Source organism: Perissodus microlepis, chromosome 10 (genome assembly GCF_051167445.1).
Source record: "Perissodus microlepis isolate ML-2025 ecotype Zambia chromosome 10, ASM5116744v1, whole genome shotgun sequence".
Classification (NCBI taxonomy): domain Eukaryota; kingdom Metazoa; phylum Chordata; class Actinopteri; order Cichliformes; family Cichlidae; genus Perissodus; species Perissodus microlepis.
The window spans coordinates 14,310,559-14,331,988 of record NC_140470.1 but is presented as its reverse complement, the minus strand read 5'-3'; the positions used below and the strand labels follow the sequence as shown (position 1 = coordinate 14,331,988).

The window sequence follows — 21,430 nt, the reverse complement described above, 5'->3', positions numbered from 1 at the left end:
ATATAAGAAAAATCCTAATATTTTGGAATTTTCAAGCTTGAAATTTCCTGATGCACATTGCACATCATTGACTGGCATGTTTTTTTCCAGAGTTGCTCACTATGAAGGAGGGCCAGTATGCAGTCATGCTCGATCCTTATGGAGACTTGAGCCACTACGTATTGCGTACGTATGATGATTCCCTCGCAGGAATGACTTCATGTTGATGGAATGACTAGAGTGACTTCATGTTGTGGCTGATGCTCATTTGTGTGTCCCCGTTGGTAGTTGGAGTGGAGGCCACATTAAGTGGGGCCAGTCTTTCCGGATACGTCACATAACAACAGGCCGATACCTTTGTCTGGATGAGGAGAAAGGACTTCTCTTGGTGGACCCAGAGAAAGCAAATTCCAAGATGTCAGCCTTCTGCTTCAGGATTTCAAAGGTTATTGTACAAAGTGAAATCTATAAAAGGCAGTGTCTGTCTCTTAGCACAAGTGTAGATATTCATAACAGTTTTGAAGGGAACACTTTTTATTTAAATTACAGGAAAAAATTGAAGTGACCCAGAAACGAGATGTGGAGGGCATGGGCATACCTGAGATCAAGTATGGAGAGTCCATGTGCTTTGTACAGCATGTTTCATCTGGCCTGTGGCTTACATATGCTGCTGTTGATGCCAAATCTGCACGTCTAGGTCCTCTGAAGAGAAAGGTAAAGCAGAAAGCATTTACTCTTCTATTTATGAGTGTTGAGTATATACTTATGTTTGAAGAACACCCATGTTTGATTCGTAGGCCATACTCCACAAAGAAGGTCACATGGATGATGCCCTCACGGTTGCTCGATCTCAGACTGAAGAGTCTCAAGCTGCCAGGATGATTTACAGCACAACAGGCCTCTTCAACCAGTTCATCAAGTAGCATTTTACATGTTATTTCAATCTTTTATATTAGTCATTTTCTTGTTTTTTTAAAAATATATGTCATATTTGTTGTGGTATTCTCATGTCTTCTGTATTCTCTTTATGTTCCCAGAGGACTTGATGCTCTAAGTGGAAAAAATAAATCTGCCAATGCCCCGTCTCTGCCTATGGACACAGTGGTGCTCTCGTTGCAGGATCTCATTTTCTACTTCCGACCCCCTGAAGAGGAACTGGAGCACGAGGACAAGCAGTTCAAGCTCCGCTCCTTAAAAAACAGACAGAACCTTTTTCAGGAAGAGGTTAGTTTGGATAATGAGAACTCACTTTTCATGAGAACAGCTGAATTCTGGATTAACATTTTATTTGATAGATTTAATTTTTGGTCAGTGCTTTTATTTCAGTTTTTATTGCTGTAACAGGGAATGATTACGCTTGTTCTGGACTGCGTTGATCGCCTCAATGTGTACAACACAGCAGCCCATTTCTCAGAGTATGCTGGGGAAGAAGCTGCTGAGTCATGGAAAGAGATTGTGAACTTACTGTATGAATTGCTAGGTATGTGCAGATGATGGTTTATTTCACTCATTCACTGTTTTAGACTAATAATCATTAGTGTTACCACATTTGGACACTTTTCTTGTTTGTGAGTCTGTTGCATTTCTAATCTTTTCTTTGATCAGCTTCTTTGATCAGAGGTAACCGTGCCAACTGCGCCCTCTTCTGCGACAACCTTGACTGGCTGGTCAGTAAACTGGATCGTTTGGAAGCATCTTCAGGTATCTAGGACATGAATCTGTTTATTAGCTGATGGAAACTGGTTTTGTTTTATAACGACAGAGGGTTGATAAAACTGAACTTATTGTGCTGTATTCATTTGCATTATTATTTTTTTTTCTGAGAACATATGCATTTACTATGTTGGTCTTCTGCAATTTAATATAAAGCCCAAAACTTTACAGTGTATTCATATATTGTCATATTTTTTACGAGAATAGGAATCCTGGAGGTTTTATATTGCGTCCTGATTGAGAGTCCAGAGGTTTTGAATATTATTCAAGAGAATCACATCAAATCAATCATCTCTCTGCTGGATAAGCATGGACGCAATCACAAGGTCAGAAACGCTGCAACAATGTTTTCTGAGCATACTGCAAAAACCTGCAGCATGTGAACTTATTGCTCTCGACATACTTACTGTATAAAATGCAGTGAGTCTTAGATTCTATAAACCTTTTCCTGACAGGTCTTGGATGTGCTTTGTTCCCTCTGTGTGTGTAATGGGGTCGCTGTAAGGTCAAATCAGAATCTCATCACAGAGAATCTGTTACCAGGACGTGACCTTCTACTTCAAACTAACATCATCAACTATGTAACCAGGTGGGTCAGATTATAGTGAATGTTTCATCTTTGTTGATTTCACCAAAGTATCTAAACAACTCCTCTGACTCCTCCTTTTTTGTAATCCTACCTCAGCATGAGACCCAATGTTTTCCTTGGAACTTGCGAAGGATCCACTCAGTATAAGAAGTGGTATTTTGAGGTGATGGTGGACCACGTAGAGCCGTTTCTTACAGCTCAGCCATATCATCTCCGTGTAGGTTGGGCTCTGACAGAGGGTTACAGTCCTTATCCTGGCGGAGGAGAAGGCTGGGGGGGTAACGGGGTTGGAGATGATCTCTACTCTTATGGTTTTGACGGGCTTCACCTCTGGTCAGGTAAAATCTACTATGGTTTATGGTAAATGTACACAGGATTGTTCATTTCCCTTCCAGCCATTGTTCATGTTGTATTTCGACTTCCAGTTGCCCGATCCTTGTTTACTTAAAATTGATGTTTCAAAAACCTTGCCTTATTTCTAATCTTTTTCATAAACGTTTTGGTAGATTGTTCTTGGATATTAACAGAAAGTTTCCAAATAAGCTTCCATTTTGGTTTTCTCTTAAAATCCAAGAGGAGTCTCCACAAGGCTTTCATTTGTGCAGTCATGTGCAGCTCCTTATAGGAGTGGAAGAACACCATTCAGTTGTCTCTCTGGTGGCACTCCTATCAAGAGTCTAATGAAGGGAAGCAGCTTAATCCCTTATGTCTAAAAACATCCCCATACACACACTTTCAGAAGTTTTTTGCATCTTCAGCACCAACTCTAGTGCAGACTTTTGCTGATTAGTCTTCTGTATGAATTTCGGAAATAGTAAACTGTAAAATATAATTTTACTCACTTTATGTGTCTGCAGGACGTGTTCCACGTCATGTCGCCACAACAAATCAGCACCTCCTGGCAGCAGAGGATGTGGTCAGCTGCTGCTTGGATCTGAGCGTGCCCAGCATTTCCTTTCGTATAAATGGCCATCCTGTTCAGGGAATGTTTGAGAACTTCAACCTAGATGGACTGTTCTTTCCTGTTGTGAGCTTCTCTGCAGGCATAAGGTAGGATATTGTGCATTTATCGAGTAGATATTATGATTTTATTTATTAATAATTGCATTATAGGTATTTAAATAGTTGTTTTGTAAACCAACTAATGTAATTTTTTTTCCCCAAAAGACTGCGATTTCTTCTTGGAGGTCGTCATGGGCATTTCAAGTTTCTCCCACCTCCAGGCTACGCTCCGTGCTATGAAGCAGTGCTACCCAGGGACCGTTTGCGGATCGAGCCCATCAAAGAGTATAAGCAGGATTTTGATGGTGTCCGGAATCTGCTGGGTCCAACTCAGTCCCTTTCACATACAGCCTTCACACCTTGTCCAGTAGACACTATACAGGTAAAATCCAGTTTTTACTGCTTTCATTTTCTTTTCTTCATGCTGTGCTGATTTTTTTGAGTATCATTTCAGATTGTGCTTCCACCTCATTTGGAGCGCATTCGAGAGAAGCTCGCAGAAAATAGCCACGAGTTATGGGCTGTTACCCGCATTGAACAAGGGTGGACGTATGGACCAGTGAGTGATTCGGTCCTGGTTATGGTTCCCACAGAACCTATTGTTGTATACATCAGCTGTTTTGTTTTAAAAATCTTTGCACTTTTTGTTGTTAAAAGTTTCGTGACGATAACAAGAAGCTGCACCCCTGCCTGGTAGATTTCCAGAGTCTGCCTGAACCCGAGAAGAACTATAATTTAGCAATGTCTGGAGAGACACTGAAGTACGGTGAATTCTTCACTTAATTAACAGCACTGGGCTTTCATCTGTTTGTGTTTCTAATATTTTGTGTGATTCATTTCACAGGACTCTGTTGGCACTAGGCTGTCATGTAGGAATGGGAGATGAGAAAGCAGAAGAGAATCTCAAAAGGACCAAACTCCCTAAAACGTGAGCTACAAAAACATTAATAACCTTAACTTGTGAAGTTATTTTTATAACAATCTGTAAAGGCTCTCCAGGACCCATTTTGATCACATAGCATTGTTAATTAGGTACATGCAGAGTAACGGATACAAGCCGGCCCCTTTGGACCTTAACCATGTCAAGCTGACTCCTAATCAAAACACTCTAGTGGAGAGACTGGCAGAAAATGGACACAATGTTTGGGCAAGAGACCGAGTCCGCCAGGGATGGACATACAGTATTGTCCAGGTACCACCATTCTTTCTATGGAGTCACAAAAATGATAATCATCATTATCATCATACTAGTATGGTTGTAGCATATGTCTCCTGATGTGTGTGTGTTCGCAATCTCCTCCCAGACGAATAAATCCATCCTGATGCCAACATGTCTGTGGCATCTATTTTCAAATATTTTATAGAAATTCCAAAATCATTTAGATTTGTGCACTTGAGAGATAAGTTAAGTAAGTAAGCAACAATTCTCCTAACTGACTCCAAATAAAATGCCAGATGTGTCACAATATAATGTTCCATATCATCGTACTATAATAGTCATAGCATATGCATGCTAGAATGCCCCCCTTCTCCCACGTGTAACACAGGGATTTACTAGTAATAATAATAAAAATAATTGAAATGTGTGTAATTATATTTTAATGTTTGGTATTATTTTTTTGTAAAGGACATTATGAACAAGCGCAATCCTCGTCTGGTTCCTTATAACCTCCTGGATGAAAAGACAAAAAAGACCAACAGAGACACGGTTTGTGCTGCTGTTCGCACTCTGATTGGTTACGGTTACAACATAGAACCACCTGATCAGGAGAGCAGTAAGTTTCCACCATTTAAAAGCAGTAAATCATGTTTTTAACGTCATCTTGGAAGATCCTTTATTAAAGAAATGTAGAAGGTTTTTAATTGTTGAAGTGTTCATTAGTGGGTTTGTGCTTTTATAGGTGGACATGGACCAGGCAGCTCCCGTGGAGATAAAATCAGAGTGTTCAGAGCAGAGAAATCTTACGCTGTTACACAGGGGAAGTGGTACTTTGAGTTTGAAGCTGTGACAGTTGGAGAGATGAGAGTGGGCTGGTCCAGGCCCAATGTTCGTGCAGACACTGAACTTGGTGCAGATGAGTTGGCGTATGTCTTCAATGGCTTTAAGGTGGGAGACCATAGTTTCTACACTATGATGGGTGCCTACATCTGTCTGGTATTAAACTACAAAGTTATAATGTTTTTAGGCCCAACGCTGGCACATAGGAAATGAGCCATTTGGCCGTCAGTGGCAATCTGGTGATGTGGTGGGTTGTATGATTGACCTCACTGAGATGAACATCATGTTCACCCTCAATGGAGAAATGCTGATCAGTGATTCGGGCTCAGAGATGGCTTTTAAGGATATCGAGATAGGAGAAGGTAGGTACAATAAAAAGTGAGTACCTTTGCATGTGTATTCCATGTTTCATGTGTGTGTTCATGCATGTTTCCAACACCTCCAGGCTTCATACCTGTGTGCAGTCTGGGCCTGTCTCAGGTTGGCAGGATCAACCTGGGTCAGAACGTCAGCAGTCTTCGATACTTTACCATCTGTGGCCTACAGGAAGGGTTTGAACCATTTGCTATCAACATGAAAAGAGACATTACCATGTGGTTCAGCAAGAGCCTTCCCCAGTTTATTCCTGTCCCAGCTGATCATCCTCACATTGAGGTACTGTACATCACCTGTTACAATGGTTTGTTTCCATGCTGAATACGTAAATTCAAGATCACAATCAAGACCTGTTTGTCTGTGCACTAGGTGTCACGCGTTGACGGGACAGTTGATACCCCCCCTTGTATTAAAGCGACCCACAAGACATTTGGATCTCAGAATGCCAACACAGATCTGCTCTTCTTCAGACTCAGCATGCCAGTTGAGTTTCATGAGACTTTTAAAATCCCAGCAGGGACCACTCTTCTTACTCGCACTTTGACCATCCCTGAGGATGAAGTGTTGGAGGTGGACCCAGGCTCTGATTTTGAAATACTCAAAAAGTCTGCTACTCGCAAGGAGCAGGAGGAGGAAAAGAAGGAAACCTCAGTTCCTAAAGAGACGCCTGCTATCAAAAATGGAGAAAACGAGAAGGATGCCTCCACTGAGAAAAGCAAAAAGAAAGGGTATGGAATCACATAGCACCACTTTAGAAGTGGATGTGTCAAATCTATCGATGGGATACTGTGTTTGTGAGCGGTAGCGTAATTACTGTTGTTCTTTGCAGTTTCCTTTTCAAGGCTAAAAAGGCAGCGTTAATAACTCCAACCCCTGTTGTACCCACCATGCCCCGCTTAGTGGAAGATGTAGTACCAGATGACAGGGATGACATGGACATCATCCTCAATACCACTACAGTATGTCTGAACTTATGTAGTTATTATATTCATAAACATATAAAGTTCATGCCTAAACTTGCCATTTATGGTGCTACTGCCAGTTTGTAATCATTAACAAACTATATAAGAAAACTGCCTTTTTTAACAGTGATGATCAGTGATTTTCACATTAAATAATTTTTGTGTGCTTCTTTTTCTCCTTCGTTCAACAGTACTATTACTCAGTACGAGTGTTTGCTGGACAGGAGCTAAGTGGCGTGTGGGTTGGCTGGATAACACCTGACTATCACCAGTACGACCCTCATTTCGATATCAGCAAAGTCAGAAATGTAACTGTCACTGTAGGTGATGACAAAGGCAACATTCATGACAGGTATGTTACTTATGGAAAGACCCCCCCACCCCCCCAAAAAAAGCCTGTGTTTCCAATTGAATATGATAAACATACACAACTGGTTTCTTGGTTCTTCTTTGTTTTTACAGTATCAAACGCAGCAATTGCTATATTGTATGGGGAGGGGAGTTCAGTAGCTCCCAGCAGACCCGAGTCAGTCAGGAGGATTTTGTGATTGGCTGTCTCATTGATTTGGACACTGGGCTAATGACTTTCACTGGAAATGGAAAAGAGATCAATACATTTTATCAGGTTAGATAATTTTCAGTCTGATATTATGCCTTCCTCTTGCTTGTATATATTGTTGTTTATTCCTGCTGTCTTACTATTCATATTGGCATGGAGCACCCACAATTTCATTGTACATGGACAATGACAATAATGAGCTATTCTATTCTATTCCTGGTTAAATTCTGTATTCGTGTTAAATTATCTTCCTTCAGGTGGAGCCAACCACAAAATTGTTTCCGGCTGTCTTTGTTCTGCCTTCCAGTCAGAATATGGTTCAGTTTGATTTAGGCAAGCTCAAGGTCAGTCGCAAAGAATTGCTGCATTTAATCAACCTTCAAAATAGGAAATACAGTTTCCAGTTATTGGCTGTGTTGTGTAACAGCCTTTCTTAATGCCTCATTTGTCTTGCTAGAACATCATGCCGATCTCAGCCGCGATGTTTCGGAGTGAACGCAAAAATCCAGTCCCGCAGTGTCCTCCTAGACTGGATGTCCAGATGTTAACTCCAGTTATCTGGAGCCGAATGCCCAACAACTTCCTAGCTCCAGAGATGGGACGTGTTAGTGAGAGACTAGGCTGGATGGTGGAGTGTACGGAGCCACTCACTATGATGGCCCTTCACATCCCTGAGGAAAACAGGTCAGCATCTCTGCTGTATTCATCTCTTATTCTTAGAAGATGCTAAGATGTGTTTTTTTTCAGCAAATCTCTTTACTTTAAATAGGTGTATTGACATCTTGGAGCTGTCTGAACGGATGGATTTGCTGAAGTTCCACTACCATACTCTGAAGCTATATAGCTCAGTTTGTGCACTAGGAAACAACCGTGTGGCACATGCTTTGTGCAGCCACGTGGATGAATCGCAGCTCTTTTACGCCATAGAGAACACCTACCTACCTGGACCAATGAGGAGTGGCTTTTATGACCTGCTCATCAGCATGCACCTGGAGTCAGCTAAAAGGAATCGTCTGGGGACCAACAAGGAATTCATAGTTCCAATGACAGAAGAAACACGTAGTATCACTCTGTACTCCGACAAGTCTCATGCTTTACCTGGCGTCGGCCTAACTACATGTCTGCGTCCAAAACTTCATTTCTCTTCTGTTGGGTTTGTGGGAACAGATCAAGATATTTACACACTTAGTCCAGTCATTCCCTTACTGGTAAGACTGAGGTGTCTTTGCACTTAATGGCAACTCTGAATTTACTAATAATCACATTTTTACATGCTTTGTACTGTATATTATATACATTATACCTTACATTTAATCAACATATTGTATTTTTAGGTGCTAAAGACCAAAGCTCTGAACATGCTGACTGAGGCAGTGCAGGATGGAGGTCAAGCCATGAGAGATCCTGTGGGAGGCAGTGTTGAGTTTCATTTCGTTCCAATCCTAAAGCTCATCAGTACCCTTCTCATAATGGGTGTGTTTGATGATGAAGATGTCACGCACATCCTAAAGATGATTGAGCCCACAGTCTTTAGAGGCAAGCAAGCGGAGGAGCCTGGTGAGGGGGATGCCAAGGTGCAAGAAGAGAAGGACCTTCCCAAAGTAGCAGCGATTAAAGAAGGGGAGCAGGAAGCCCTGGGGGAAGAAGAAGAGGAATTTGAGGATGATGGGTTGGGTTATGAAGAAGAGGAGGAAGAACTGGAGGAAGAAGAAGCAATAGAGGAGGGTGAATCTATTGTGCAACATGAGGAAACAGTGGTTGAGACAGACCCGGTAAATGGTGAGAAAGGAGCTGAGGAAACAGAGAAAGAGGTGAAACCTTTAGAGACGGGCGGGGAGGGAAAAGAAGAACATCTAGAGCAAGGACTTTTCCAGATGAAGCTACCAGAGTCTGTGAAACTACAGGTATGACAGTTTGTGTATTCAGAGGAACTCTCTTTCCGAATGCTTGATATCTAACCTTATTAATGCTGATTCACTTTGCTTTTGTCCTTTAGATGTGCACTCTGCTGCAGTATTTCTGTGACTGTGAGCTACGTCATAGAGTGGAGGCCATCATTGCATTTTCCGACCAGTTTGTCAACCAGATACAGTCCAACCAGAGGCAGCGCTACAATGAACTCATGCAGGCCTTCACCATGAGTGCTGCCGAGACTGCTCGCAAGACCCGTGAATTTCGTTCCCCACCACAGGAGCAAGTACGAAGAAAACAGAGTACATTTGTTAACTGTTAAACTGTATAAATAAATGCTAAAAATATTTTTTAAAAACTGGCTACATTTCTACACATTTTTCTTTGTCTGTGTTTTATTTCAACAGAAAAGTGGAAAAATAATTTTGCCTGATATAAAATGGACTTAGCTACTCATGTACTACGATGAAACATCCCTTAAAGTAAAAAAATTATCATACTTGCCTGTTTCTAACCTCACTGTAGGTCAACATGCTCATGAACTTCAAGAACTCTGTTGAGGATGAAGAGTCCCCAATTCCTGATGAAGTCCGCGAATCTCTGGTCGCCTTTCACAATGCTTTGCTGACACACTGTGGTCAGTTTTCACTTCCTGCATCAAGTGTGCATTGAAAAATTGTCCCTACCGTTACATTGACTTACTTAAAACATTGATCTCAGGTGTTCACATTGAAGAGGAGGAACAAGAGGAAGAAGTGGATAATTCTGTCCGTGGACGGCTCCTTCGATTGCTGGAAAGGGTGAAAAAGTTTCGTGAGAAGAAGGAGGAGGTGGAGTCTGAGCCACAAGAAGACAAAAAACCAAGTAAGCCTTTTTTGCTTTTAACAAGCAATTTAGTATTTATTACCAAGTTCAACATGTTTAAATGCAAAAATGATGATTATTGCAAATAAGGATAACCAATTTGTGGATTTGTGGTCTGTCATTTGTCAGTAATGTATTTTATTAAAGCAGTTTTTCCCAGGAGTTTTATTGTATATATAGTATTGTCTTCCAAAATTAAATCTAACTAGGGCCACTTTAATACAAGACCATTCTTATTGTTACTTAACCTTCTGTCTTTTTGCACCAGGCACATTGCAGGAGTTGATTTCACATACTATGATCCACTGGGCGCAGGAGTCTTTTATCCAGAACCCTGAGCTCGTGCGTATGATGTTCAGCCTCCTTCACAGGCAGTATGATGGACTCGGTGAGCTCATGCGTGCCCTTCCTAAGGCCTACACCATCAATGCAGTTTCCATTCAGGACACCATGGACCTCTTGGAGTGCTTGGGCCAGATCCGCTCACTGCTTATTGTCCAGATGGGTCCAGAAGAGGAGAGACTTATAATTCAAAGCATTGGGTTTGATGACATTTAAATTTTCATTCTCATTTCTCAGTATCTTGCATTAAAATAAATGATTGATAAGTTCACGTGATACAAGCTAAATTTAATTGGTCTTTCTTAGGAACATCATGAGTAACAAAGTTTTCTATCAGCACCCCAACTTGATGCGAGCTCTGGGCATGCATGAAACTGTCATGGAGGTCATGGTCAATGTACTCGGCGGTGGGGACTCAAAAGTATGTTTTTTAATTCATTCATCATCATTGTAAACATCTTCTTGTGGAAAGACAAATGCATAAAATAAATAGAATCTACTGCTTTATTTAACTTACTTCTTCTGTTGCTTTATTCCTACAGGAGATCAGATTTCCTCGGGTGGTGACAAACTGCTGTCGTTTCCTCTGCTACTTCTGTCGCATCAGTCGTCAAAATCAGCGCTCCATGTTTGACCATCTCAGCTACCTTCTCCAGAACAGTGGCATTGGCCTTGGTGATTGTCTTTGTTGAAATCCAATGTTAGTCTTGATGATTTCTTTCTCATGCATGGACTGTGATAAACCTGGCCACTGCGTTTGTTGTATACTTTAGGAATGCGTGGCTCCACCCCCTTGGATGTGGCTGCAGCGTCTTGTATTGACAATAACGAGCTGGCATTGGCTCTTCAAGAGCAGGATCTTGAAATGGTAAAACAAAGTTTATCTGTTCAAAATTCTATAACTTTTTAACCTGACTTGAATACACTCATAATCTTTCCAGGTAGTGAAGTATTTAGCCGGATGTGGACTTCAGAGCTGTCCAATGCTACTGGCTAAAGGATATCCTGACATCGGCTGGAATCCTTGTGGTGGAGAGAAATATCTTGACTTTCTTCGTTTTGCTGTTTTTGTCAATGGTCAGATTTTTTTTTTCAACATTTCATTGTAACATTTCATTTTAATTTCCTCATTATTTCTAATTCTCGATCTTATCAATAACCTATAAGAACTATGGTCTCTATTTCTTGTAGGAGAAAGTGTAGAGGAGAATGCAAATGTGGTGGTGCGCCTCCTCATCCGTAGGCCTGAGTGCTTTGGTCCAGCCTTGAGAGGGGAGGGTGGTAATGGACTCCTGGCTGCAATTGAGGAGGCAATCAAAATATCAGAGGACCCTGCAAGGGATGGCCCTAGTGTTAAGAAAGATAGACGCTTTCCCATGTAAGAGCTTTTTGGCTTCATTGGAAGGATTTTATTATCTGCTCTAGTGTTGCAGAAAGATAGAGACATGTTTTTTACTGACAGGTTTGGAGGAGAGGAACAGCACGAGGAGAACAGGGTTCACCTGGGAAATGCCATTATGTCTTTTTACTCTGCTCTTATTGACCTGCTGGGAAGATGTGCTCCAGAGATGCATGTAAGCTGTCATGCTAAACTTATCCAAATGTTTTAGTTTTATAGAGAAAAAAAACGTTTATAGTGTGTGTGTCTCTACAGTTGATCCAGGCTGGTAAAGGTGAGGCTCTCAGGATCAGGGCCATTCTGAGGTCTCTGGTCCCTATAGAAGATCTGGTGGGAGTCATCAGTCTTCCTCTTCAGATTCCAGCTTTTGGAAAAGGTGAAAATTCATAATAAATTAGTTATGTATTCAGTCAGTCAACAAATTATCCCAATAATGGCTCCAGTAAAACCATTAATGGTTTTACTGGTTGTCCTACATTGTACACAGCAGCGTGCTAATAGGTCCTTTCTCTCTGGGTTTTCAGTCATTTTAATTACTTTCCCCAAATGTTTTCTTCATGTTGTGCTTAGACAACAGCGTTATTGAACCAAAGATGTCTGCTAGCTTTGTGCCGGATCATAAGGCTCCCATGGTGCTGTTCTTGGACAGAGTTTATGGTATTGACAACCAAGATTTCCTTCTCCATGTGCTGGAGGTGGGCTTTTTGCCTGACATGAGAGCTGCTTCCTCCCTGGATACGGTAAGGCTCAAACAGTTCACACTGTTTTTGTTTGTTTCTCTGGGAACAATGGAAAGCTTATACAGACTAAGATAACTGCTAAGATTTCTTGTCAACAGGTTGCTTTTAGCACCACTGAGATGGCTTTGGCTTTGAACCGCTACCTCTGCTCAGCTGTGTTGCCACTCATCACCAAGTGTGCCCCGCTCTTTGCTGGCAGTGATCATCGAGCCATAATGATTGACTCCATGTTGCACACAATCTACAGGCTGTCTCGTGGACGAGCCTTCACAAAAGCCCAAAGAGATATTATTGAAGAGTGCCTCATGGCTCTCTGCAAGTGAGTTTAACATGATAGGATGCCTTACATGTCATTTAATACTGCCAGGTTTGGATTAGGTGTTAATGTATTTTTTCTTCAGGCATCTACGTCCATCTATGCTTCAGCATCTGCTAAGGCGGCTGGTATTTGATGTGCCCATTCTCAATGAGTATGCCAAAATGCCTCTAAAGGTATGAGGACCCTGTAAAATGTTTTCACTATTAACAGAATATTTTTCTTTTAGTTTAGCTGTTTCACTTTTGTTATGTTGCGTTCTGCAGCTTTTAACCAATCACTATGAGCGTTGTTGGAAATATTATTGCCTCCCTAATGGTTGGGCCAATTTTGGAGTTGCATCAGAAGAGGAGCTGCATCTTACACGCAAACTGTTTTGGGGGATCTTTGAATCACTAGCTCACAAGGTAACTCCTGCAAATTATTTTGCTTTGTCACTTTATTAGTTGGCTTATTAAATGACAGCTGGGATGGGCTCCAGCTGCCCTAAATCCTGGATGGATGGATGGATATTGTAATATTTTTTATTGTGATTCCAGAAATTTGATGCTGAAATTTTCAAAATTTCAATGCCATGCATCTGCGCCATTGCTGGAGCCATTCCTCCTGACTATGTAGATGCCAGCTACTCCTCCAAGACAGAGAAAAAGGCATCAGTAGATGCAGAGGGAAACTTTGATCCTAAACCTGTGGATACAACAAAGTGAGGGGCTTTTTACTTTGCTAGAAATTAATCATCTCTCTGTTTCGTAGTTAAAGCTAATGTTACACTGATGCTTCTTCCAACCATAGCACTATCATCCCTGAGAGATTGGATCCCTTTATTAACAGATATGCTGAATACACTCATGACAAATGGGCCTTTGAAAAGGTAAAGTTTTGTTTATAAGTCTTTAGCTAAATCTGGACCAACACATTAGGTTAATTTGATGCAGCTATACATTCACCAGTATATATAACTCTAAAGAAATACAAAGGGATCCTAGTAAGCATGACTGACAGCTGTAATTCATGCTGTATATGGCCATGTATGTTTCAGATTCAGAATAACTGGTCATACGGTGAGGCACTGGATGAAAATGCAAAAACCCACCCCATGCTTAGGCCGTACAAGACATTCTCAGAGAAGGTACGTTCACAGACATGCAGTGATCATCTTGAATCTTGATGTAGTGTGTGTATTTGTTTCTGCTCACACTGACTTTTCTCAAAGGACAAAGAGATTTACCGATGGCCAATTAAAGAGTCAATCAAAGCCATGATTGCATGGGAATGGAACATTGAGAAAGCTAGAGAGGAGGAAGAGTCAGAGAAGAAGAAGGCAACATCACGAAAAATCTCACAGACTGCACAGGTATACAGTTGTTTAGAGCCCTTGACTGACCGCATTAATACTTAATAATAATGTTGCTTGTTGTACAGTAGAGTGCATAACAATCTTTCTGTTCTAGGCAACTTATGATCCAAGCCATGGCTATAGTCCACAGCCCATTGATATCTCCCATATGGCTCTTTCGAGAGATCTGCAGGTATGGGGTTAAAATGTTGCATCCTTCTATTTTGCAATCTTAGCATCTTACTAATATTTATATCTGCTTATAGTCAATGGCAGAACAACTGGCAGAAAATTACCATAACACCTGGGGAAGAAAGAAAAAGTTGGAGCTGCAAGCAAAAGGTGATTTTATTTCTTTTGAGCGTGGAATATAGAGAAAGAAAGATTTGTCTTTTCCAAATAGTTCTGGATGTGCTTTTGTTTGTGCAGGAGGTGGAACACATCCTCTGCTCGTGCCCTACGATACCCTGACAGCTAAAGAAAAGGCACGAGACAGAGAGAAGGCATACGAGCTGCTGAAGTTCTTGCAGCTTAATGGATACGCTGTCACAAGGTAATAATAAAATAGTTGAGAATGGACAACATTGAACCTTGGTTCAAAATAAAGAAAATTTATCCAAGCTACTCAAAAGACTTTTTGAATCAGTAGTTCCTAAAAATGCATTGATTTGTATGGTATTACATGCAATAGCAAAGAGTTTTCTATTGCTGTTGCTAAAATTCAACTTTGTGGGGTTTTTTGGTGTAGATTGATAAAAATAATCGATAGGACACGTGAACATCCTTTGGCATACCAGAAAAAGTTTAACCACTGACTTTGATCTTCTGTCTTTTCAACATAAAACAAACATTAATTACAGGCTTCATTTTGACTGAAATAAACTGATGCATAACAGCCTGACTGTATTATGATGTACAACCAAGTGCATGAGGATTATGAGCATTAATTCTTTCACTATAAGAAACCAGTATGGACATGGCATTATTGCGGCCTCCTTAAATAGTGTTTTATTATGGCACAAATTCTGAACAGGAAGTCTTTCATTGTTATCATATATCAATTTTTGAGATATAAACTCTCCCCGACTTTAGAGGCCTTAAAGACATGGAGTCGGACATATCATCCATTGAAAAGAGGTTTGCGTATGGTTTCCTTCAGAAACTGCTGAAATGGATGGAAATCGCACAGGAGTTCATCGCACATCTTGGTATTGTGGGGCAAAGATGAAAAATAGTGTGGTGTACATTCAATTTTTGCCACTGTGTCCGTGCTATTGTATATTGCAATCTGTTTTACAGAGGCTGTGGTTAGCAGCGGACGAGTGGAAAAGTCTCCCCATGAGCAGGAAATCAAATTCTTTGCCAAGGTGAGACTATTGTGTGAATGTAAAATGTAAAATACTTGTACTTGTTATTTCTGTACTAAATGTGGAAAACCCTCTGAATTCTCTCTCTCAGATCTTGATGCCTCTAATAAACCAGTATTTCAAAAATCACTGCCTCTACTTTCTGTCTACACCTGCAAAAGTCCTGGGTAGTGGCGGGCATTCTTCCAATAAGGAGAAGGAGATGATTGCAAGGTGATGTCTCTGTTTTATAGATATGACACAGAAATATATATATTTGTATATCTTTTTTTCAAATATTATGTTTCTCCTTTTATGAGCTTTTGATTTCTTCTTGAGTTTTCTTCTTCTTCCTTTTCCTTTCTTTCACTTTGTAGTATCTTCTGTAAAATGTCTGCTTTGGTGAGGCACAGAGTTTCTCTCTTTGGTAAGATGGCAAACTTGCAGCACCACTCTTTCTGAATCTTTTCTCTCTCTTCTCTTTTTATGTGTGTTTCTGTATTTTGTGAGCTGCAATGCACCATTCTGTCACCCGGGTTAGCCTAAATGCCATTGCTCCATGTTTTTTATGGATATACAGTAGCTGATGATGTGGATTTATTTCTATATTTGCAGGAACGGATGCCCCAGCAATTGTTAACTGTCTTCACATTCTGGCTCGATCACTGGATGCAAGGTTTGTTTGTTTTTTCTTAATAACACTATAAAACTGTATTATAGTTATTTTTCATGTTTTTCCTTTTACCTTTTGTGTTTGCCTCATTAGGACGGTAATGAAGTCAGGACCTGAGATTGTTAAAGCAGGGCTACGATCGTTCTTTGAGAGTGCTGCTGATGATATTGAGAAGATGGTTGAAAATCTCAAATTGGGCAAAGTTTCGAAAGGCAATCAGGTACATGATGTTTAATATGGGCATTCACAAATTAGAATCATATATCCAAGTCCATAATCATATGCTGCTTCTCTTTTTTCCAGCAAGTGAAAGGCGTCTCTCAGAACATCAACTACACCACCATTGCACTGCTCCCAGTACTTACCTCCCTGTTTGATCACATTGCTCAGCACCAATTTGGAGATGATGTCATCTGTGAGTGCTTATTCATGCTTTATATTCCATCCATCTGTTCTTTTAACCACTTATCCAATTCCAGTGACCAATTCAAGTGACACTGAATAGGTTGCCAGTCTATCACAGGACTACTAAAGAAAGACAGACAACTACTTACCTACAGCCACTTTAAAGTCTTTATTGGATAGTGATAGGAAGTTAAGACAGAACTCACGCAGGCCAAGGGAGAACATTTAGTCTCGACATGTGTTTTGTATCCTCGTTGTTATTCATTAATAATTCTGACACTCTCGGTCTCTCTGTGTTTTTGCATACAGTGGATGATCTGCAGATGTCATGCTATCGGATCATGTGCAGCATCTACTCCCTGGGGACAGTGAAAAATCTACATGTTGAGAGGTGACTCCATATTTTTTAAGATGTAAAGTAATTTACTACTGATCCTTTTGGAGCATTTGCTGCACTCGTCCTTTTACCTTTACAGGCAGAGGCCAGCTCTTGGAGAGTGTTTGGCACACCTTGCAGCAGCTATGCCGGTGGCCTACTTAGAACCCCATCTAAATGAATTTAATGCTTTCTCTGTGTACACCACAAAGACTCCCAGAGAGAGAGCCAGTGAGTGCAATACTGTTGTCACACTTTTTTTTAAATCTAGCAAAGTCTTGTTTTTGAATTATCTTTCAATATTTCTCTTCTGGATTAAAGTCTTGGGCCTTCCCAATGAGGTCCAGGAATTATGTCCAGACATCCCAGAGCTGGATACTCTGCTGAAGGAGATTGGGGACTTGGCAGAGTCGGGGGCTCGTTACACTGAGATGCCTCATGTGATTGAAATTACTTTACCCATGCTTTGTAACTACCTCATTCGCTGGTGGGAGAGCGGACCTGAAAATTTTCCTGAGATGGAGGGCCGACTGTGCACCGAGGTCACGTCAGAACAACTTAATCAGCTGCTAGGAAGCATCATGAAAATTGTAGTGAACAACCTGGGAATAGATGAAGCCTCCTGGATGAAGAGATTGGCTGGTGGGAGCTGTTTTAAACTCTGCTCACATGCCAGTGTTTTTTTGGTTTCCTTTGCAAGGAAGTTAAAACCAGTTCTTTTCTCCACTAGTGTTTTCACAGCCCATTGTTAGCAGAGCAAAGCCAGAAATGCTCAAGTCTCACTTCATCCCAACAATGGAGAAACTAAAGAAACGCACATCAAAGGTGGTGGCTGAGGAGGACCATTTAAGGATGGAGGGAAAATCAGAGGGAGATGAGGAAGATGGCACTATACGTGATGAGTTTGCTGTCCTCTGTAGAGACTTGTATGCCCTTTACCCTCTACTTATTCGCTATGTGGACAATAACAGGTAGAATAATGTTGCAGTCACCAAGCTATGAATCCTGCCTCATATTGACAAAATTGCAATATATAAATCTTTTTATATATTGTTAATTATCAAAACTTGTGATAAAGAGATTTTAGCCTTATAATAATTTACTCTGCTACAGAGCGAGGTGGCTGACATGTCCTGACCCAGATGCAGAAGAGCTCTTCCGAATGGTTGGAGAGGTCTTTATTTTCTGGTCCAAATCTCATGTGAGTATGTTCACTTGGCCTTTTTGTTTGCAAGTGTTTATAAAAACTTAATCCATCCAATAATTATGCTTCTGTTTCTCTCCTGCAGAACTTCAAGCGAGAGGAACAAAACTTTGTGGTGATGAATGAGATCAATAACATGTCATTCCTCACCGCTGACAGCAAGAGTAAAATGAGCAAGGTGAGTTAGTGAAAGGCAGCACATGCTAGTGTAGACCACATGTCAAATCAGGCAACTTTAGGACATATTGTTTAACAACTGTATGTCTTCCTTCCCTCGTGGCCATATTTTATGGTATAATTTGAAGATTTCATGACATTACCAACCAGTTTCAGCCACTTATAATTGGTCATTTAATAAGCATTTTGTTATTCTTAGCATAATGGTAATAGCTTTAGGGAAAAAAAATTATTTGAAAGCCGGGGAAGCAGTCTAATACAAAAACACACTTACGCACCATTTTTTGTTTTTTGGTCTTATTTAAACATAGTGAAAGCTGCTGTAACCTCTTTGAGATTTGATTTTTAATTCAGATCTTTGCGAAGGCTCGCAGTTGTGTTAATGATATTCTCTCTTTGGCTGTCCATTGTTCTCTTCTTTCGTGTTGCGGCTGGGTTTCCAGGGCGGGGACACAGAGGTTAGACTTTGTTTTTGCACGACCGCTGTGCTGACCGCATGGCACCTCACTTTGGGGGAGCTTTTCATCAACCTCCCCAGCACACTGGCACATCTGATCCACACAAGTACACTGACTACATATCCACAAACACATGTGAACACACGTAACTTGTATACACAGAAACACACAAAAAAATCCTGCAGATTTTAATCAGCGAGATGTGGAATTAATTCACTGCCACTGACCTCTAAGGGCCTCTATGTGTAGTTTTTTCTGCAAAGTCTTGATTTGCAGCCTCTTAGCGATGAAGCAAAACTGGTGTGAATTTATTACTACACATATCTGGTCATTTATATTAATTAAAAGTCAAGGTCTTAGCCATATAGTTCATTATCGATTGGTTTGGATACACTTACACTGGCATTAACTTTATTATATTGAGATTTAAGTCTACACTGACACAATGTCAGTACAATGTACAATATCTTACACAAAATCATTCATTTATATTGTATCTCTTCATAGACTTTAGTGCAGAATTGTTCATAAGGGAAGCTGGGAAAAGATACTCATATAGTTCTCATAAAGGATCACTGGACTAATGGGCAGGCCCCACCTGCGGGCTTTCCCCAGTCCTGCCAGTGTGTGTGGGGGGGAGTCTGGAGGCGTTTGATGAAAGTACTCAGCTGTACAGTTCGGCTCATGGCACTGGGCTTTACACAAATATCAAAGTGGAAGTGGGAGCACAGTGCCATCATGCTGTCACTGAGTTTGCTCTTTTTTGATCATAGCTGAGTTGGAGTCTTCTAGTATGCCTTTTGTTTCTCTTCATGGAAGATGGTTTAGCTGTAGGTATTTGTAATGTAGCTTTTTGTCCACTAGGGGATGGTGTTAGTCTTCTCTGTGCTCTTTCTTATCTCCTCCCTTAAAATGCCATGGTACATCATTGTTTTAGTTTCTTTTATGCTCCCTAGTACCCACACTAACACACAGCTTGACGCTAAAAGTTTACTGAAGCAGATTTACTGAAACATTTGTTAGGTTCTCTTTTTAAAAGTGCTCAAAGTACCATGAACCTAACCAACATATTAATTCACACTTATTTCCTAAAATATTCCCCAAAACGCTTTGCATCCTCTAAACTACTTCACCATAACAAACATACACCTTACACTTAGAGGTTTTTTTTATTTCATTAAAAAAGAAAAAAAAGGGTCATCTGGGACCACTTTAATGTCTAACCGTGATGCCTCAGCAAAACCCCTTTAATAAAAAGATTTAAGCTTTTATGTACAGTACTGTGCAAAAGTCCCGAGCCACCCCTCAGTTCTATGTATTTTGCTAGGAAAATAGGTGATTAATATATGTGTAAACATGGAAATACAGTTTATAGGGCAAAAAAGTTCTATTCTCTCAATTCTAACAAGCTTGAAAATCCATATTTGACATGACCACCTTTATTCTTCAACACAGCCTGAACTCTCTTAGACAAACTTTTTGTCATTTCTTTAATTAGTCTTCAGGAATAGTTCTCCAGGCTTCTTGAAGGACATTCAAAGCTCTTGTTTGGATGTTGGCTGCCTTTTTGTTCCATTCTCTGTCAAGTTGATCCCACATTGCTTCAATAATGTTGAGATCTGGGCTCTGTTGTGCCTCTCTCCTGACCTCCATATGCATCTACATACAATAGATTGATTAACTGAAGGATAAAATGCATCTCTCAGGTCCTGTGTCAGCTCTTTGCTGAATGTTTTCCTATTTCTTAAGGACATGAAATTTACATAGTGTTATTATACAGTAGATAGCTTTTTTTAGGCCTACCAGTTTTTCTGAAAATAAGTGAAAAAGCACCCACTGCCCCCCCCCAAAAAAAAAAAAAAAACCTGGACGACCCTCAGATTGTGTGTTATTAGAGAATTATTATTCCAGACCACTTACAATAAATTACAAGAAAGTCTGTCATCTTGAAAGTAAAATAGAAAGAAATGAAGGATGGCTCAAGTCTTTTGAATCAATCGTTTATTTTCACAAGGCAAGATAAGGATTTACATAAATAATCACCAGCACAATGATAGCGGTCTTCCTAGAAACAGATTCTATAATATGGGTAGGATCAATATGAATCATCTACACAGTTCAGTTTTGTGGTTCAAAAAGAAATACCCTGTGAAGTAGAATTCTTAGAGCAAATATGTAATAGAGTAAACAATATTATGAAAGGTATTTATATACTTTATGCAATAGCATCCATTTGCACATTTTGGAGGACTCTAGAAAGAGCAGCTAACAGAAGGACTGAACTCTCACAGAAGCAGGGCATGAACTCAAATACAGGGAAGAGACATTTCCTTTAGTTTGTTTAATTGTAGCTGTGTGATTTTAACAGCATGCTACTAATAAGTCTAACTCTGAGGATCTTGTTCTTTAACATCATCTAATATTTTGAGTTTTCACCAAGGGCTACAGTTCCTAGGAAATCTCATTTACAATTACAGTATAAAGTGAATTTGTTTTGTTTAGCTGTCCTTTTCATGGAATTTTGAATGGATTGTGACTTGAATGAAATATTTTCTCTTGCACGTTGTTAGTGCAATATGACTGACTGACTTTATTCTAAGACCCATTTCCTTTCAGCCTCCCCTTCAAAAAAGCAGCAATACTCCCACTTTCTTATACATTTTCACTCTCTCCTCTACTTACCAGTCTGGGCTCAGAGAAAAAAT

The 21,430-nt window shown here is 40.3% G+C and overlaps 1 protein-coding gene across 4 annotated transcripts in view; it reads left to right on the top strand.

Moving 5' to 3' along the window:
- The window catches only part of LOC146379041 (ryanodine receptor 1-like), a 54,157-nt gene that overhangs the window by 6,806 nt on the left and 25,921 nt on the right, over window positions 1–21,430 (top strand). For 2 of the 4 annotated variants that reach the window (XM_084942298.1, XM_084942296.1), the window contains exons 10-73: window positions 91–165; window positions 268–424; window positions 529–693; window positions 777–898; window positions 1,017–1,203; window positions 1,324–1,459; window positions 1,585–1,680; window positions 1,900–2,018; window positions 2,148–2,281; window positions 2,378–2,619; window positions 3,139–3,331; window positions 3,449–3,665; window positions 3,738–3,842; window positions 3,941–4,044; window positions 4,128–4,211; window positions 4,316–4,475; window positions 4,911–5,058; window positions 5,185–5,390; window positions 5,470–5,644; window positions 5,728–5,936; window positions 6,027–6,385; window positions 6,487–6,616; window positions 6,811–6,971; window positions 7,082–7,244; window positions 7,436–7,522; window positions 7,636–7,862; window positions 7,948–8,386; window positions 8,513–9,082; window positions 9,175–9,375; window positions 9,615–9,726; window positions 9,810–9,953; window positions 10,222–10,495; window positions 10,602–10,716; window positions 10,838–10,970; window positions 11,069–11,163; window positions 11,237–11,372; window positions 11,487–11,673; window positions 11,758–11,869; window positions 11,950–12,070; window positions 12,265–12,434; window positions 12,533–12,753; window positions 12,836–12,926; window positions 13,017–13,157; window positions 13,290–13,453; window positions 13,543–13,621; window positions 13,790–13,879; window positions 13,964–14,104; window positions 14,202–14,279; window positions 14,353–14,428; window positions 14,516–14,639; window positions 15,179–15,294; window positions 15,386–15,453; window positions 15,545–15,666; window positions 15,810–15,859; window positions 16,048–16,108; window positions 16,199–16,325; window positions 16,409–16,520; window positions 16,820–16,901; window positions 16,987–17,117; window positions 17,208–17,528; window positions 17,617–17,857; window positions 18,000–18,087; window positions 18,176–18,268; window positions 18,711–18,725. In XM_084942298.1, coding sequence (XP_084798424.1) covers window positions 91–165; window positions 268–424; window positions 529–693; window positions 777–898; window positions 1,017–1,203; window positions 1,324–1,459; window positions 1,585–1,680; window positions 1,900–2,018; window positions 2,148–2,281; window positions 2,378–2,619; window positions 3,139–3,331; window positions 3,449–3,665; window positions 3,738–3,842; window positions 3,941–4,044; window positions 4,128–4,211; window positions 4,316–4,475; window positions 4,911–5,058; window positions 5,185–5,390; window positions 5,470–5,644; window positions 5,728–5,936; window positions 6,027–6,385; window positions 6,487–6,616; window positions 6,811–6,971; window positions 7,082–7,244; window positions 7,436–7,522; window positions 7,636–7,862; window positions 7,948–8,386; window positions 8,513–9,082; window positions 9,175–9,375; window positions 9,615–9,726; window positions 9,810–9,953; window positions 10,222–10,495; window positions 10,602–10,716; window positions 10,838–10,970; window positions 11,069–11,163; window positions 11,237–11,372; window positions 11,487–11,673; window positions 11,758–11,869; window positions 11,950–12,070; window positions 12,265–12,434; window positions 12,533–12,753; window positions 12,836–12,926; window positions 13,017–13,157; window positions 13,290–13,453; window positions 13,543–13,621; window positions 13,790–13,879; window positions 13,964–14,104; window positions 14,202–14,279; window positions 14,353–14,428; window positions 14,516–14,639; window positions 15,179–15,294; window positions 15,386–15,453; window positions 15,545–15,666; window positions 15,810–15,859; window positions 16,048–16,108; window positions 16,199–16,325; window positions 16,409–16,520; window positions 16,820–16,901; window positions 16,987–17,117; window positions 17,208–17,528; window positions 17,617–17,857; window positions 18,000–18,087; window positions 18,176–18,268; window positions 18,711–18,725 — 9,802 coding nt within the window. The remainder of the gene's footprint in view (window positions 1–90; window positions 166–267; window positions 425–528; window positions 694–776; window positions 899–1,016; window positions 1,204–1,323; window positions 1,460–1,584; window positions 1,681–1,899; window positions 2,019–2,147; window positions 2,282–2,377; window positions 2,620–3,138; window positions 3,332–3,448; window positions 3,666–3,737; window positions 3,843–3,940; window positions 4,045–4,127; window positions 4,212–4,315; window positions 4,476–4,910; window positions 5,059–5,184; window positions 5,391–5,469; window positions 5,645–5,727; window positions 5,937–6,026; window positions 6,386–6,486; window positions 6,617–6,810; window positions 6,972–7,081; window positions 7,245–7,435; window positions 7,523–7,635; window positions 7,863–7,947; window positions 8,387–8,512; window positions 9,083–9,174; window positions 9,376–9,614; window positions 9,727–9,809; window positions 9,954–10,221; window positions 10,496–10,601; window positions 10,717–10,837; window positions 10,971–11,068; window positions 11,164–11,236; window positions 11,373–11,486; window positions 11,674–11,757; window positions 11,870–11,949; window positions 12,071–12,264; window positions 12,435–12,532; window positions 12,754–12,835; window positions 12,927–13,016; window positions 13,158–13,289; window positions 13,454–13,542; window positions 13,622–13,789; window positions 13,880–13,963; window positions 14,105–14,201; window positions 14,280–14,352; window positions 14,429–14,515; window positions 14,640–15,178; window positions 15,295–15,385; window positions 15,454–15,544; window positions 15,667–15,809; window positions 15,860–16,047; window positions 16,109–16,198; window positions 16,326–16,408; window positions 16,521–16,819; window positions 16,902–16,986; window positions 17,118–17,207; window positions 17,529–17,616; window positions 17,858–17,999; window positions 18,088–18,175; window positions 18,269–18,710; window positions 18,726–21,430) is intronic. The other 2 variants (XM_084942299.1, XM_084942297.1) reach the window with 1 other exon arrangement.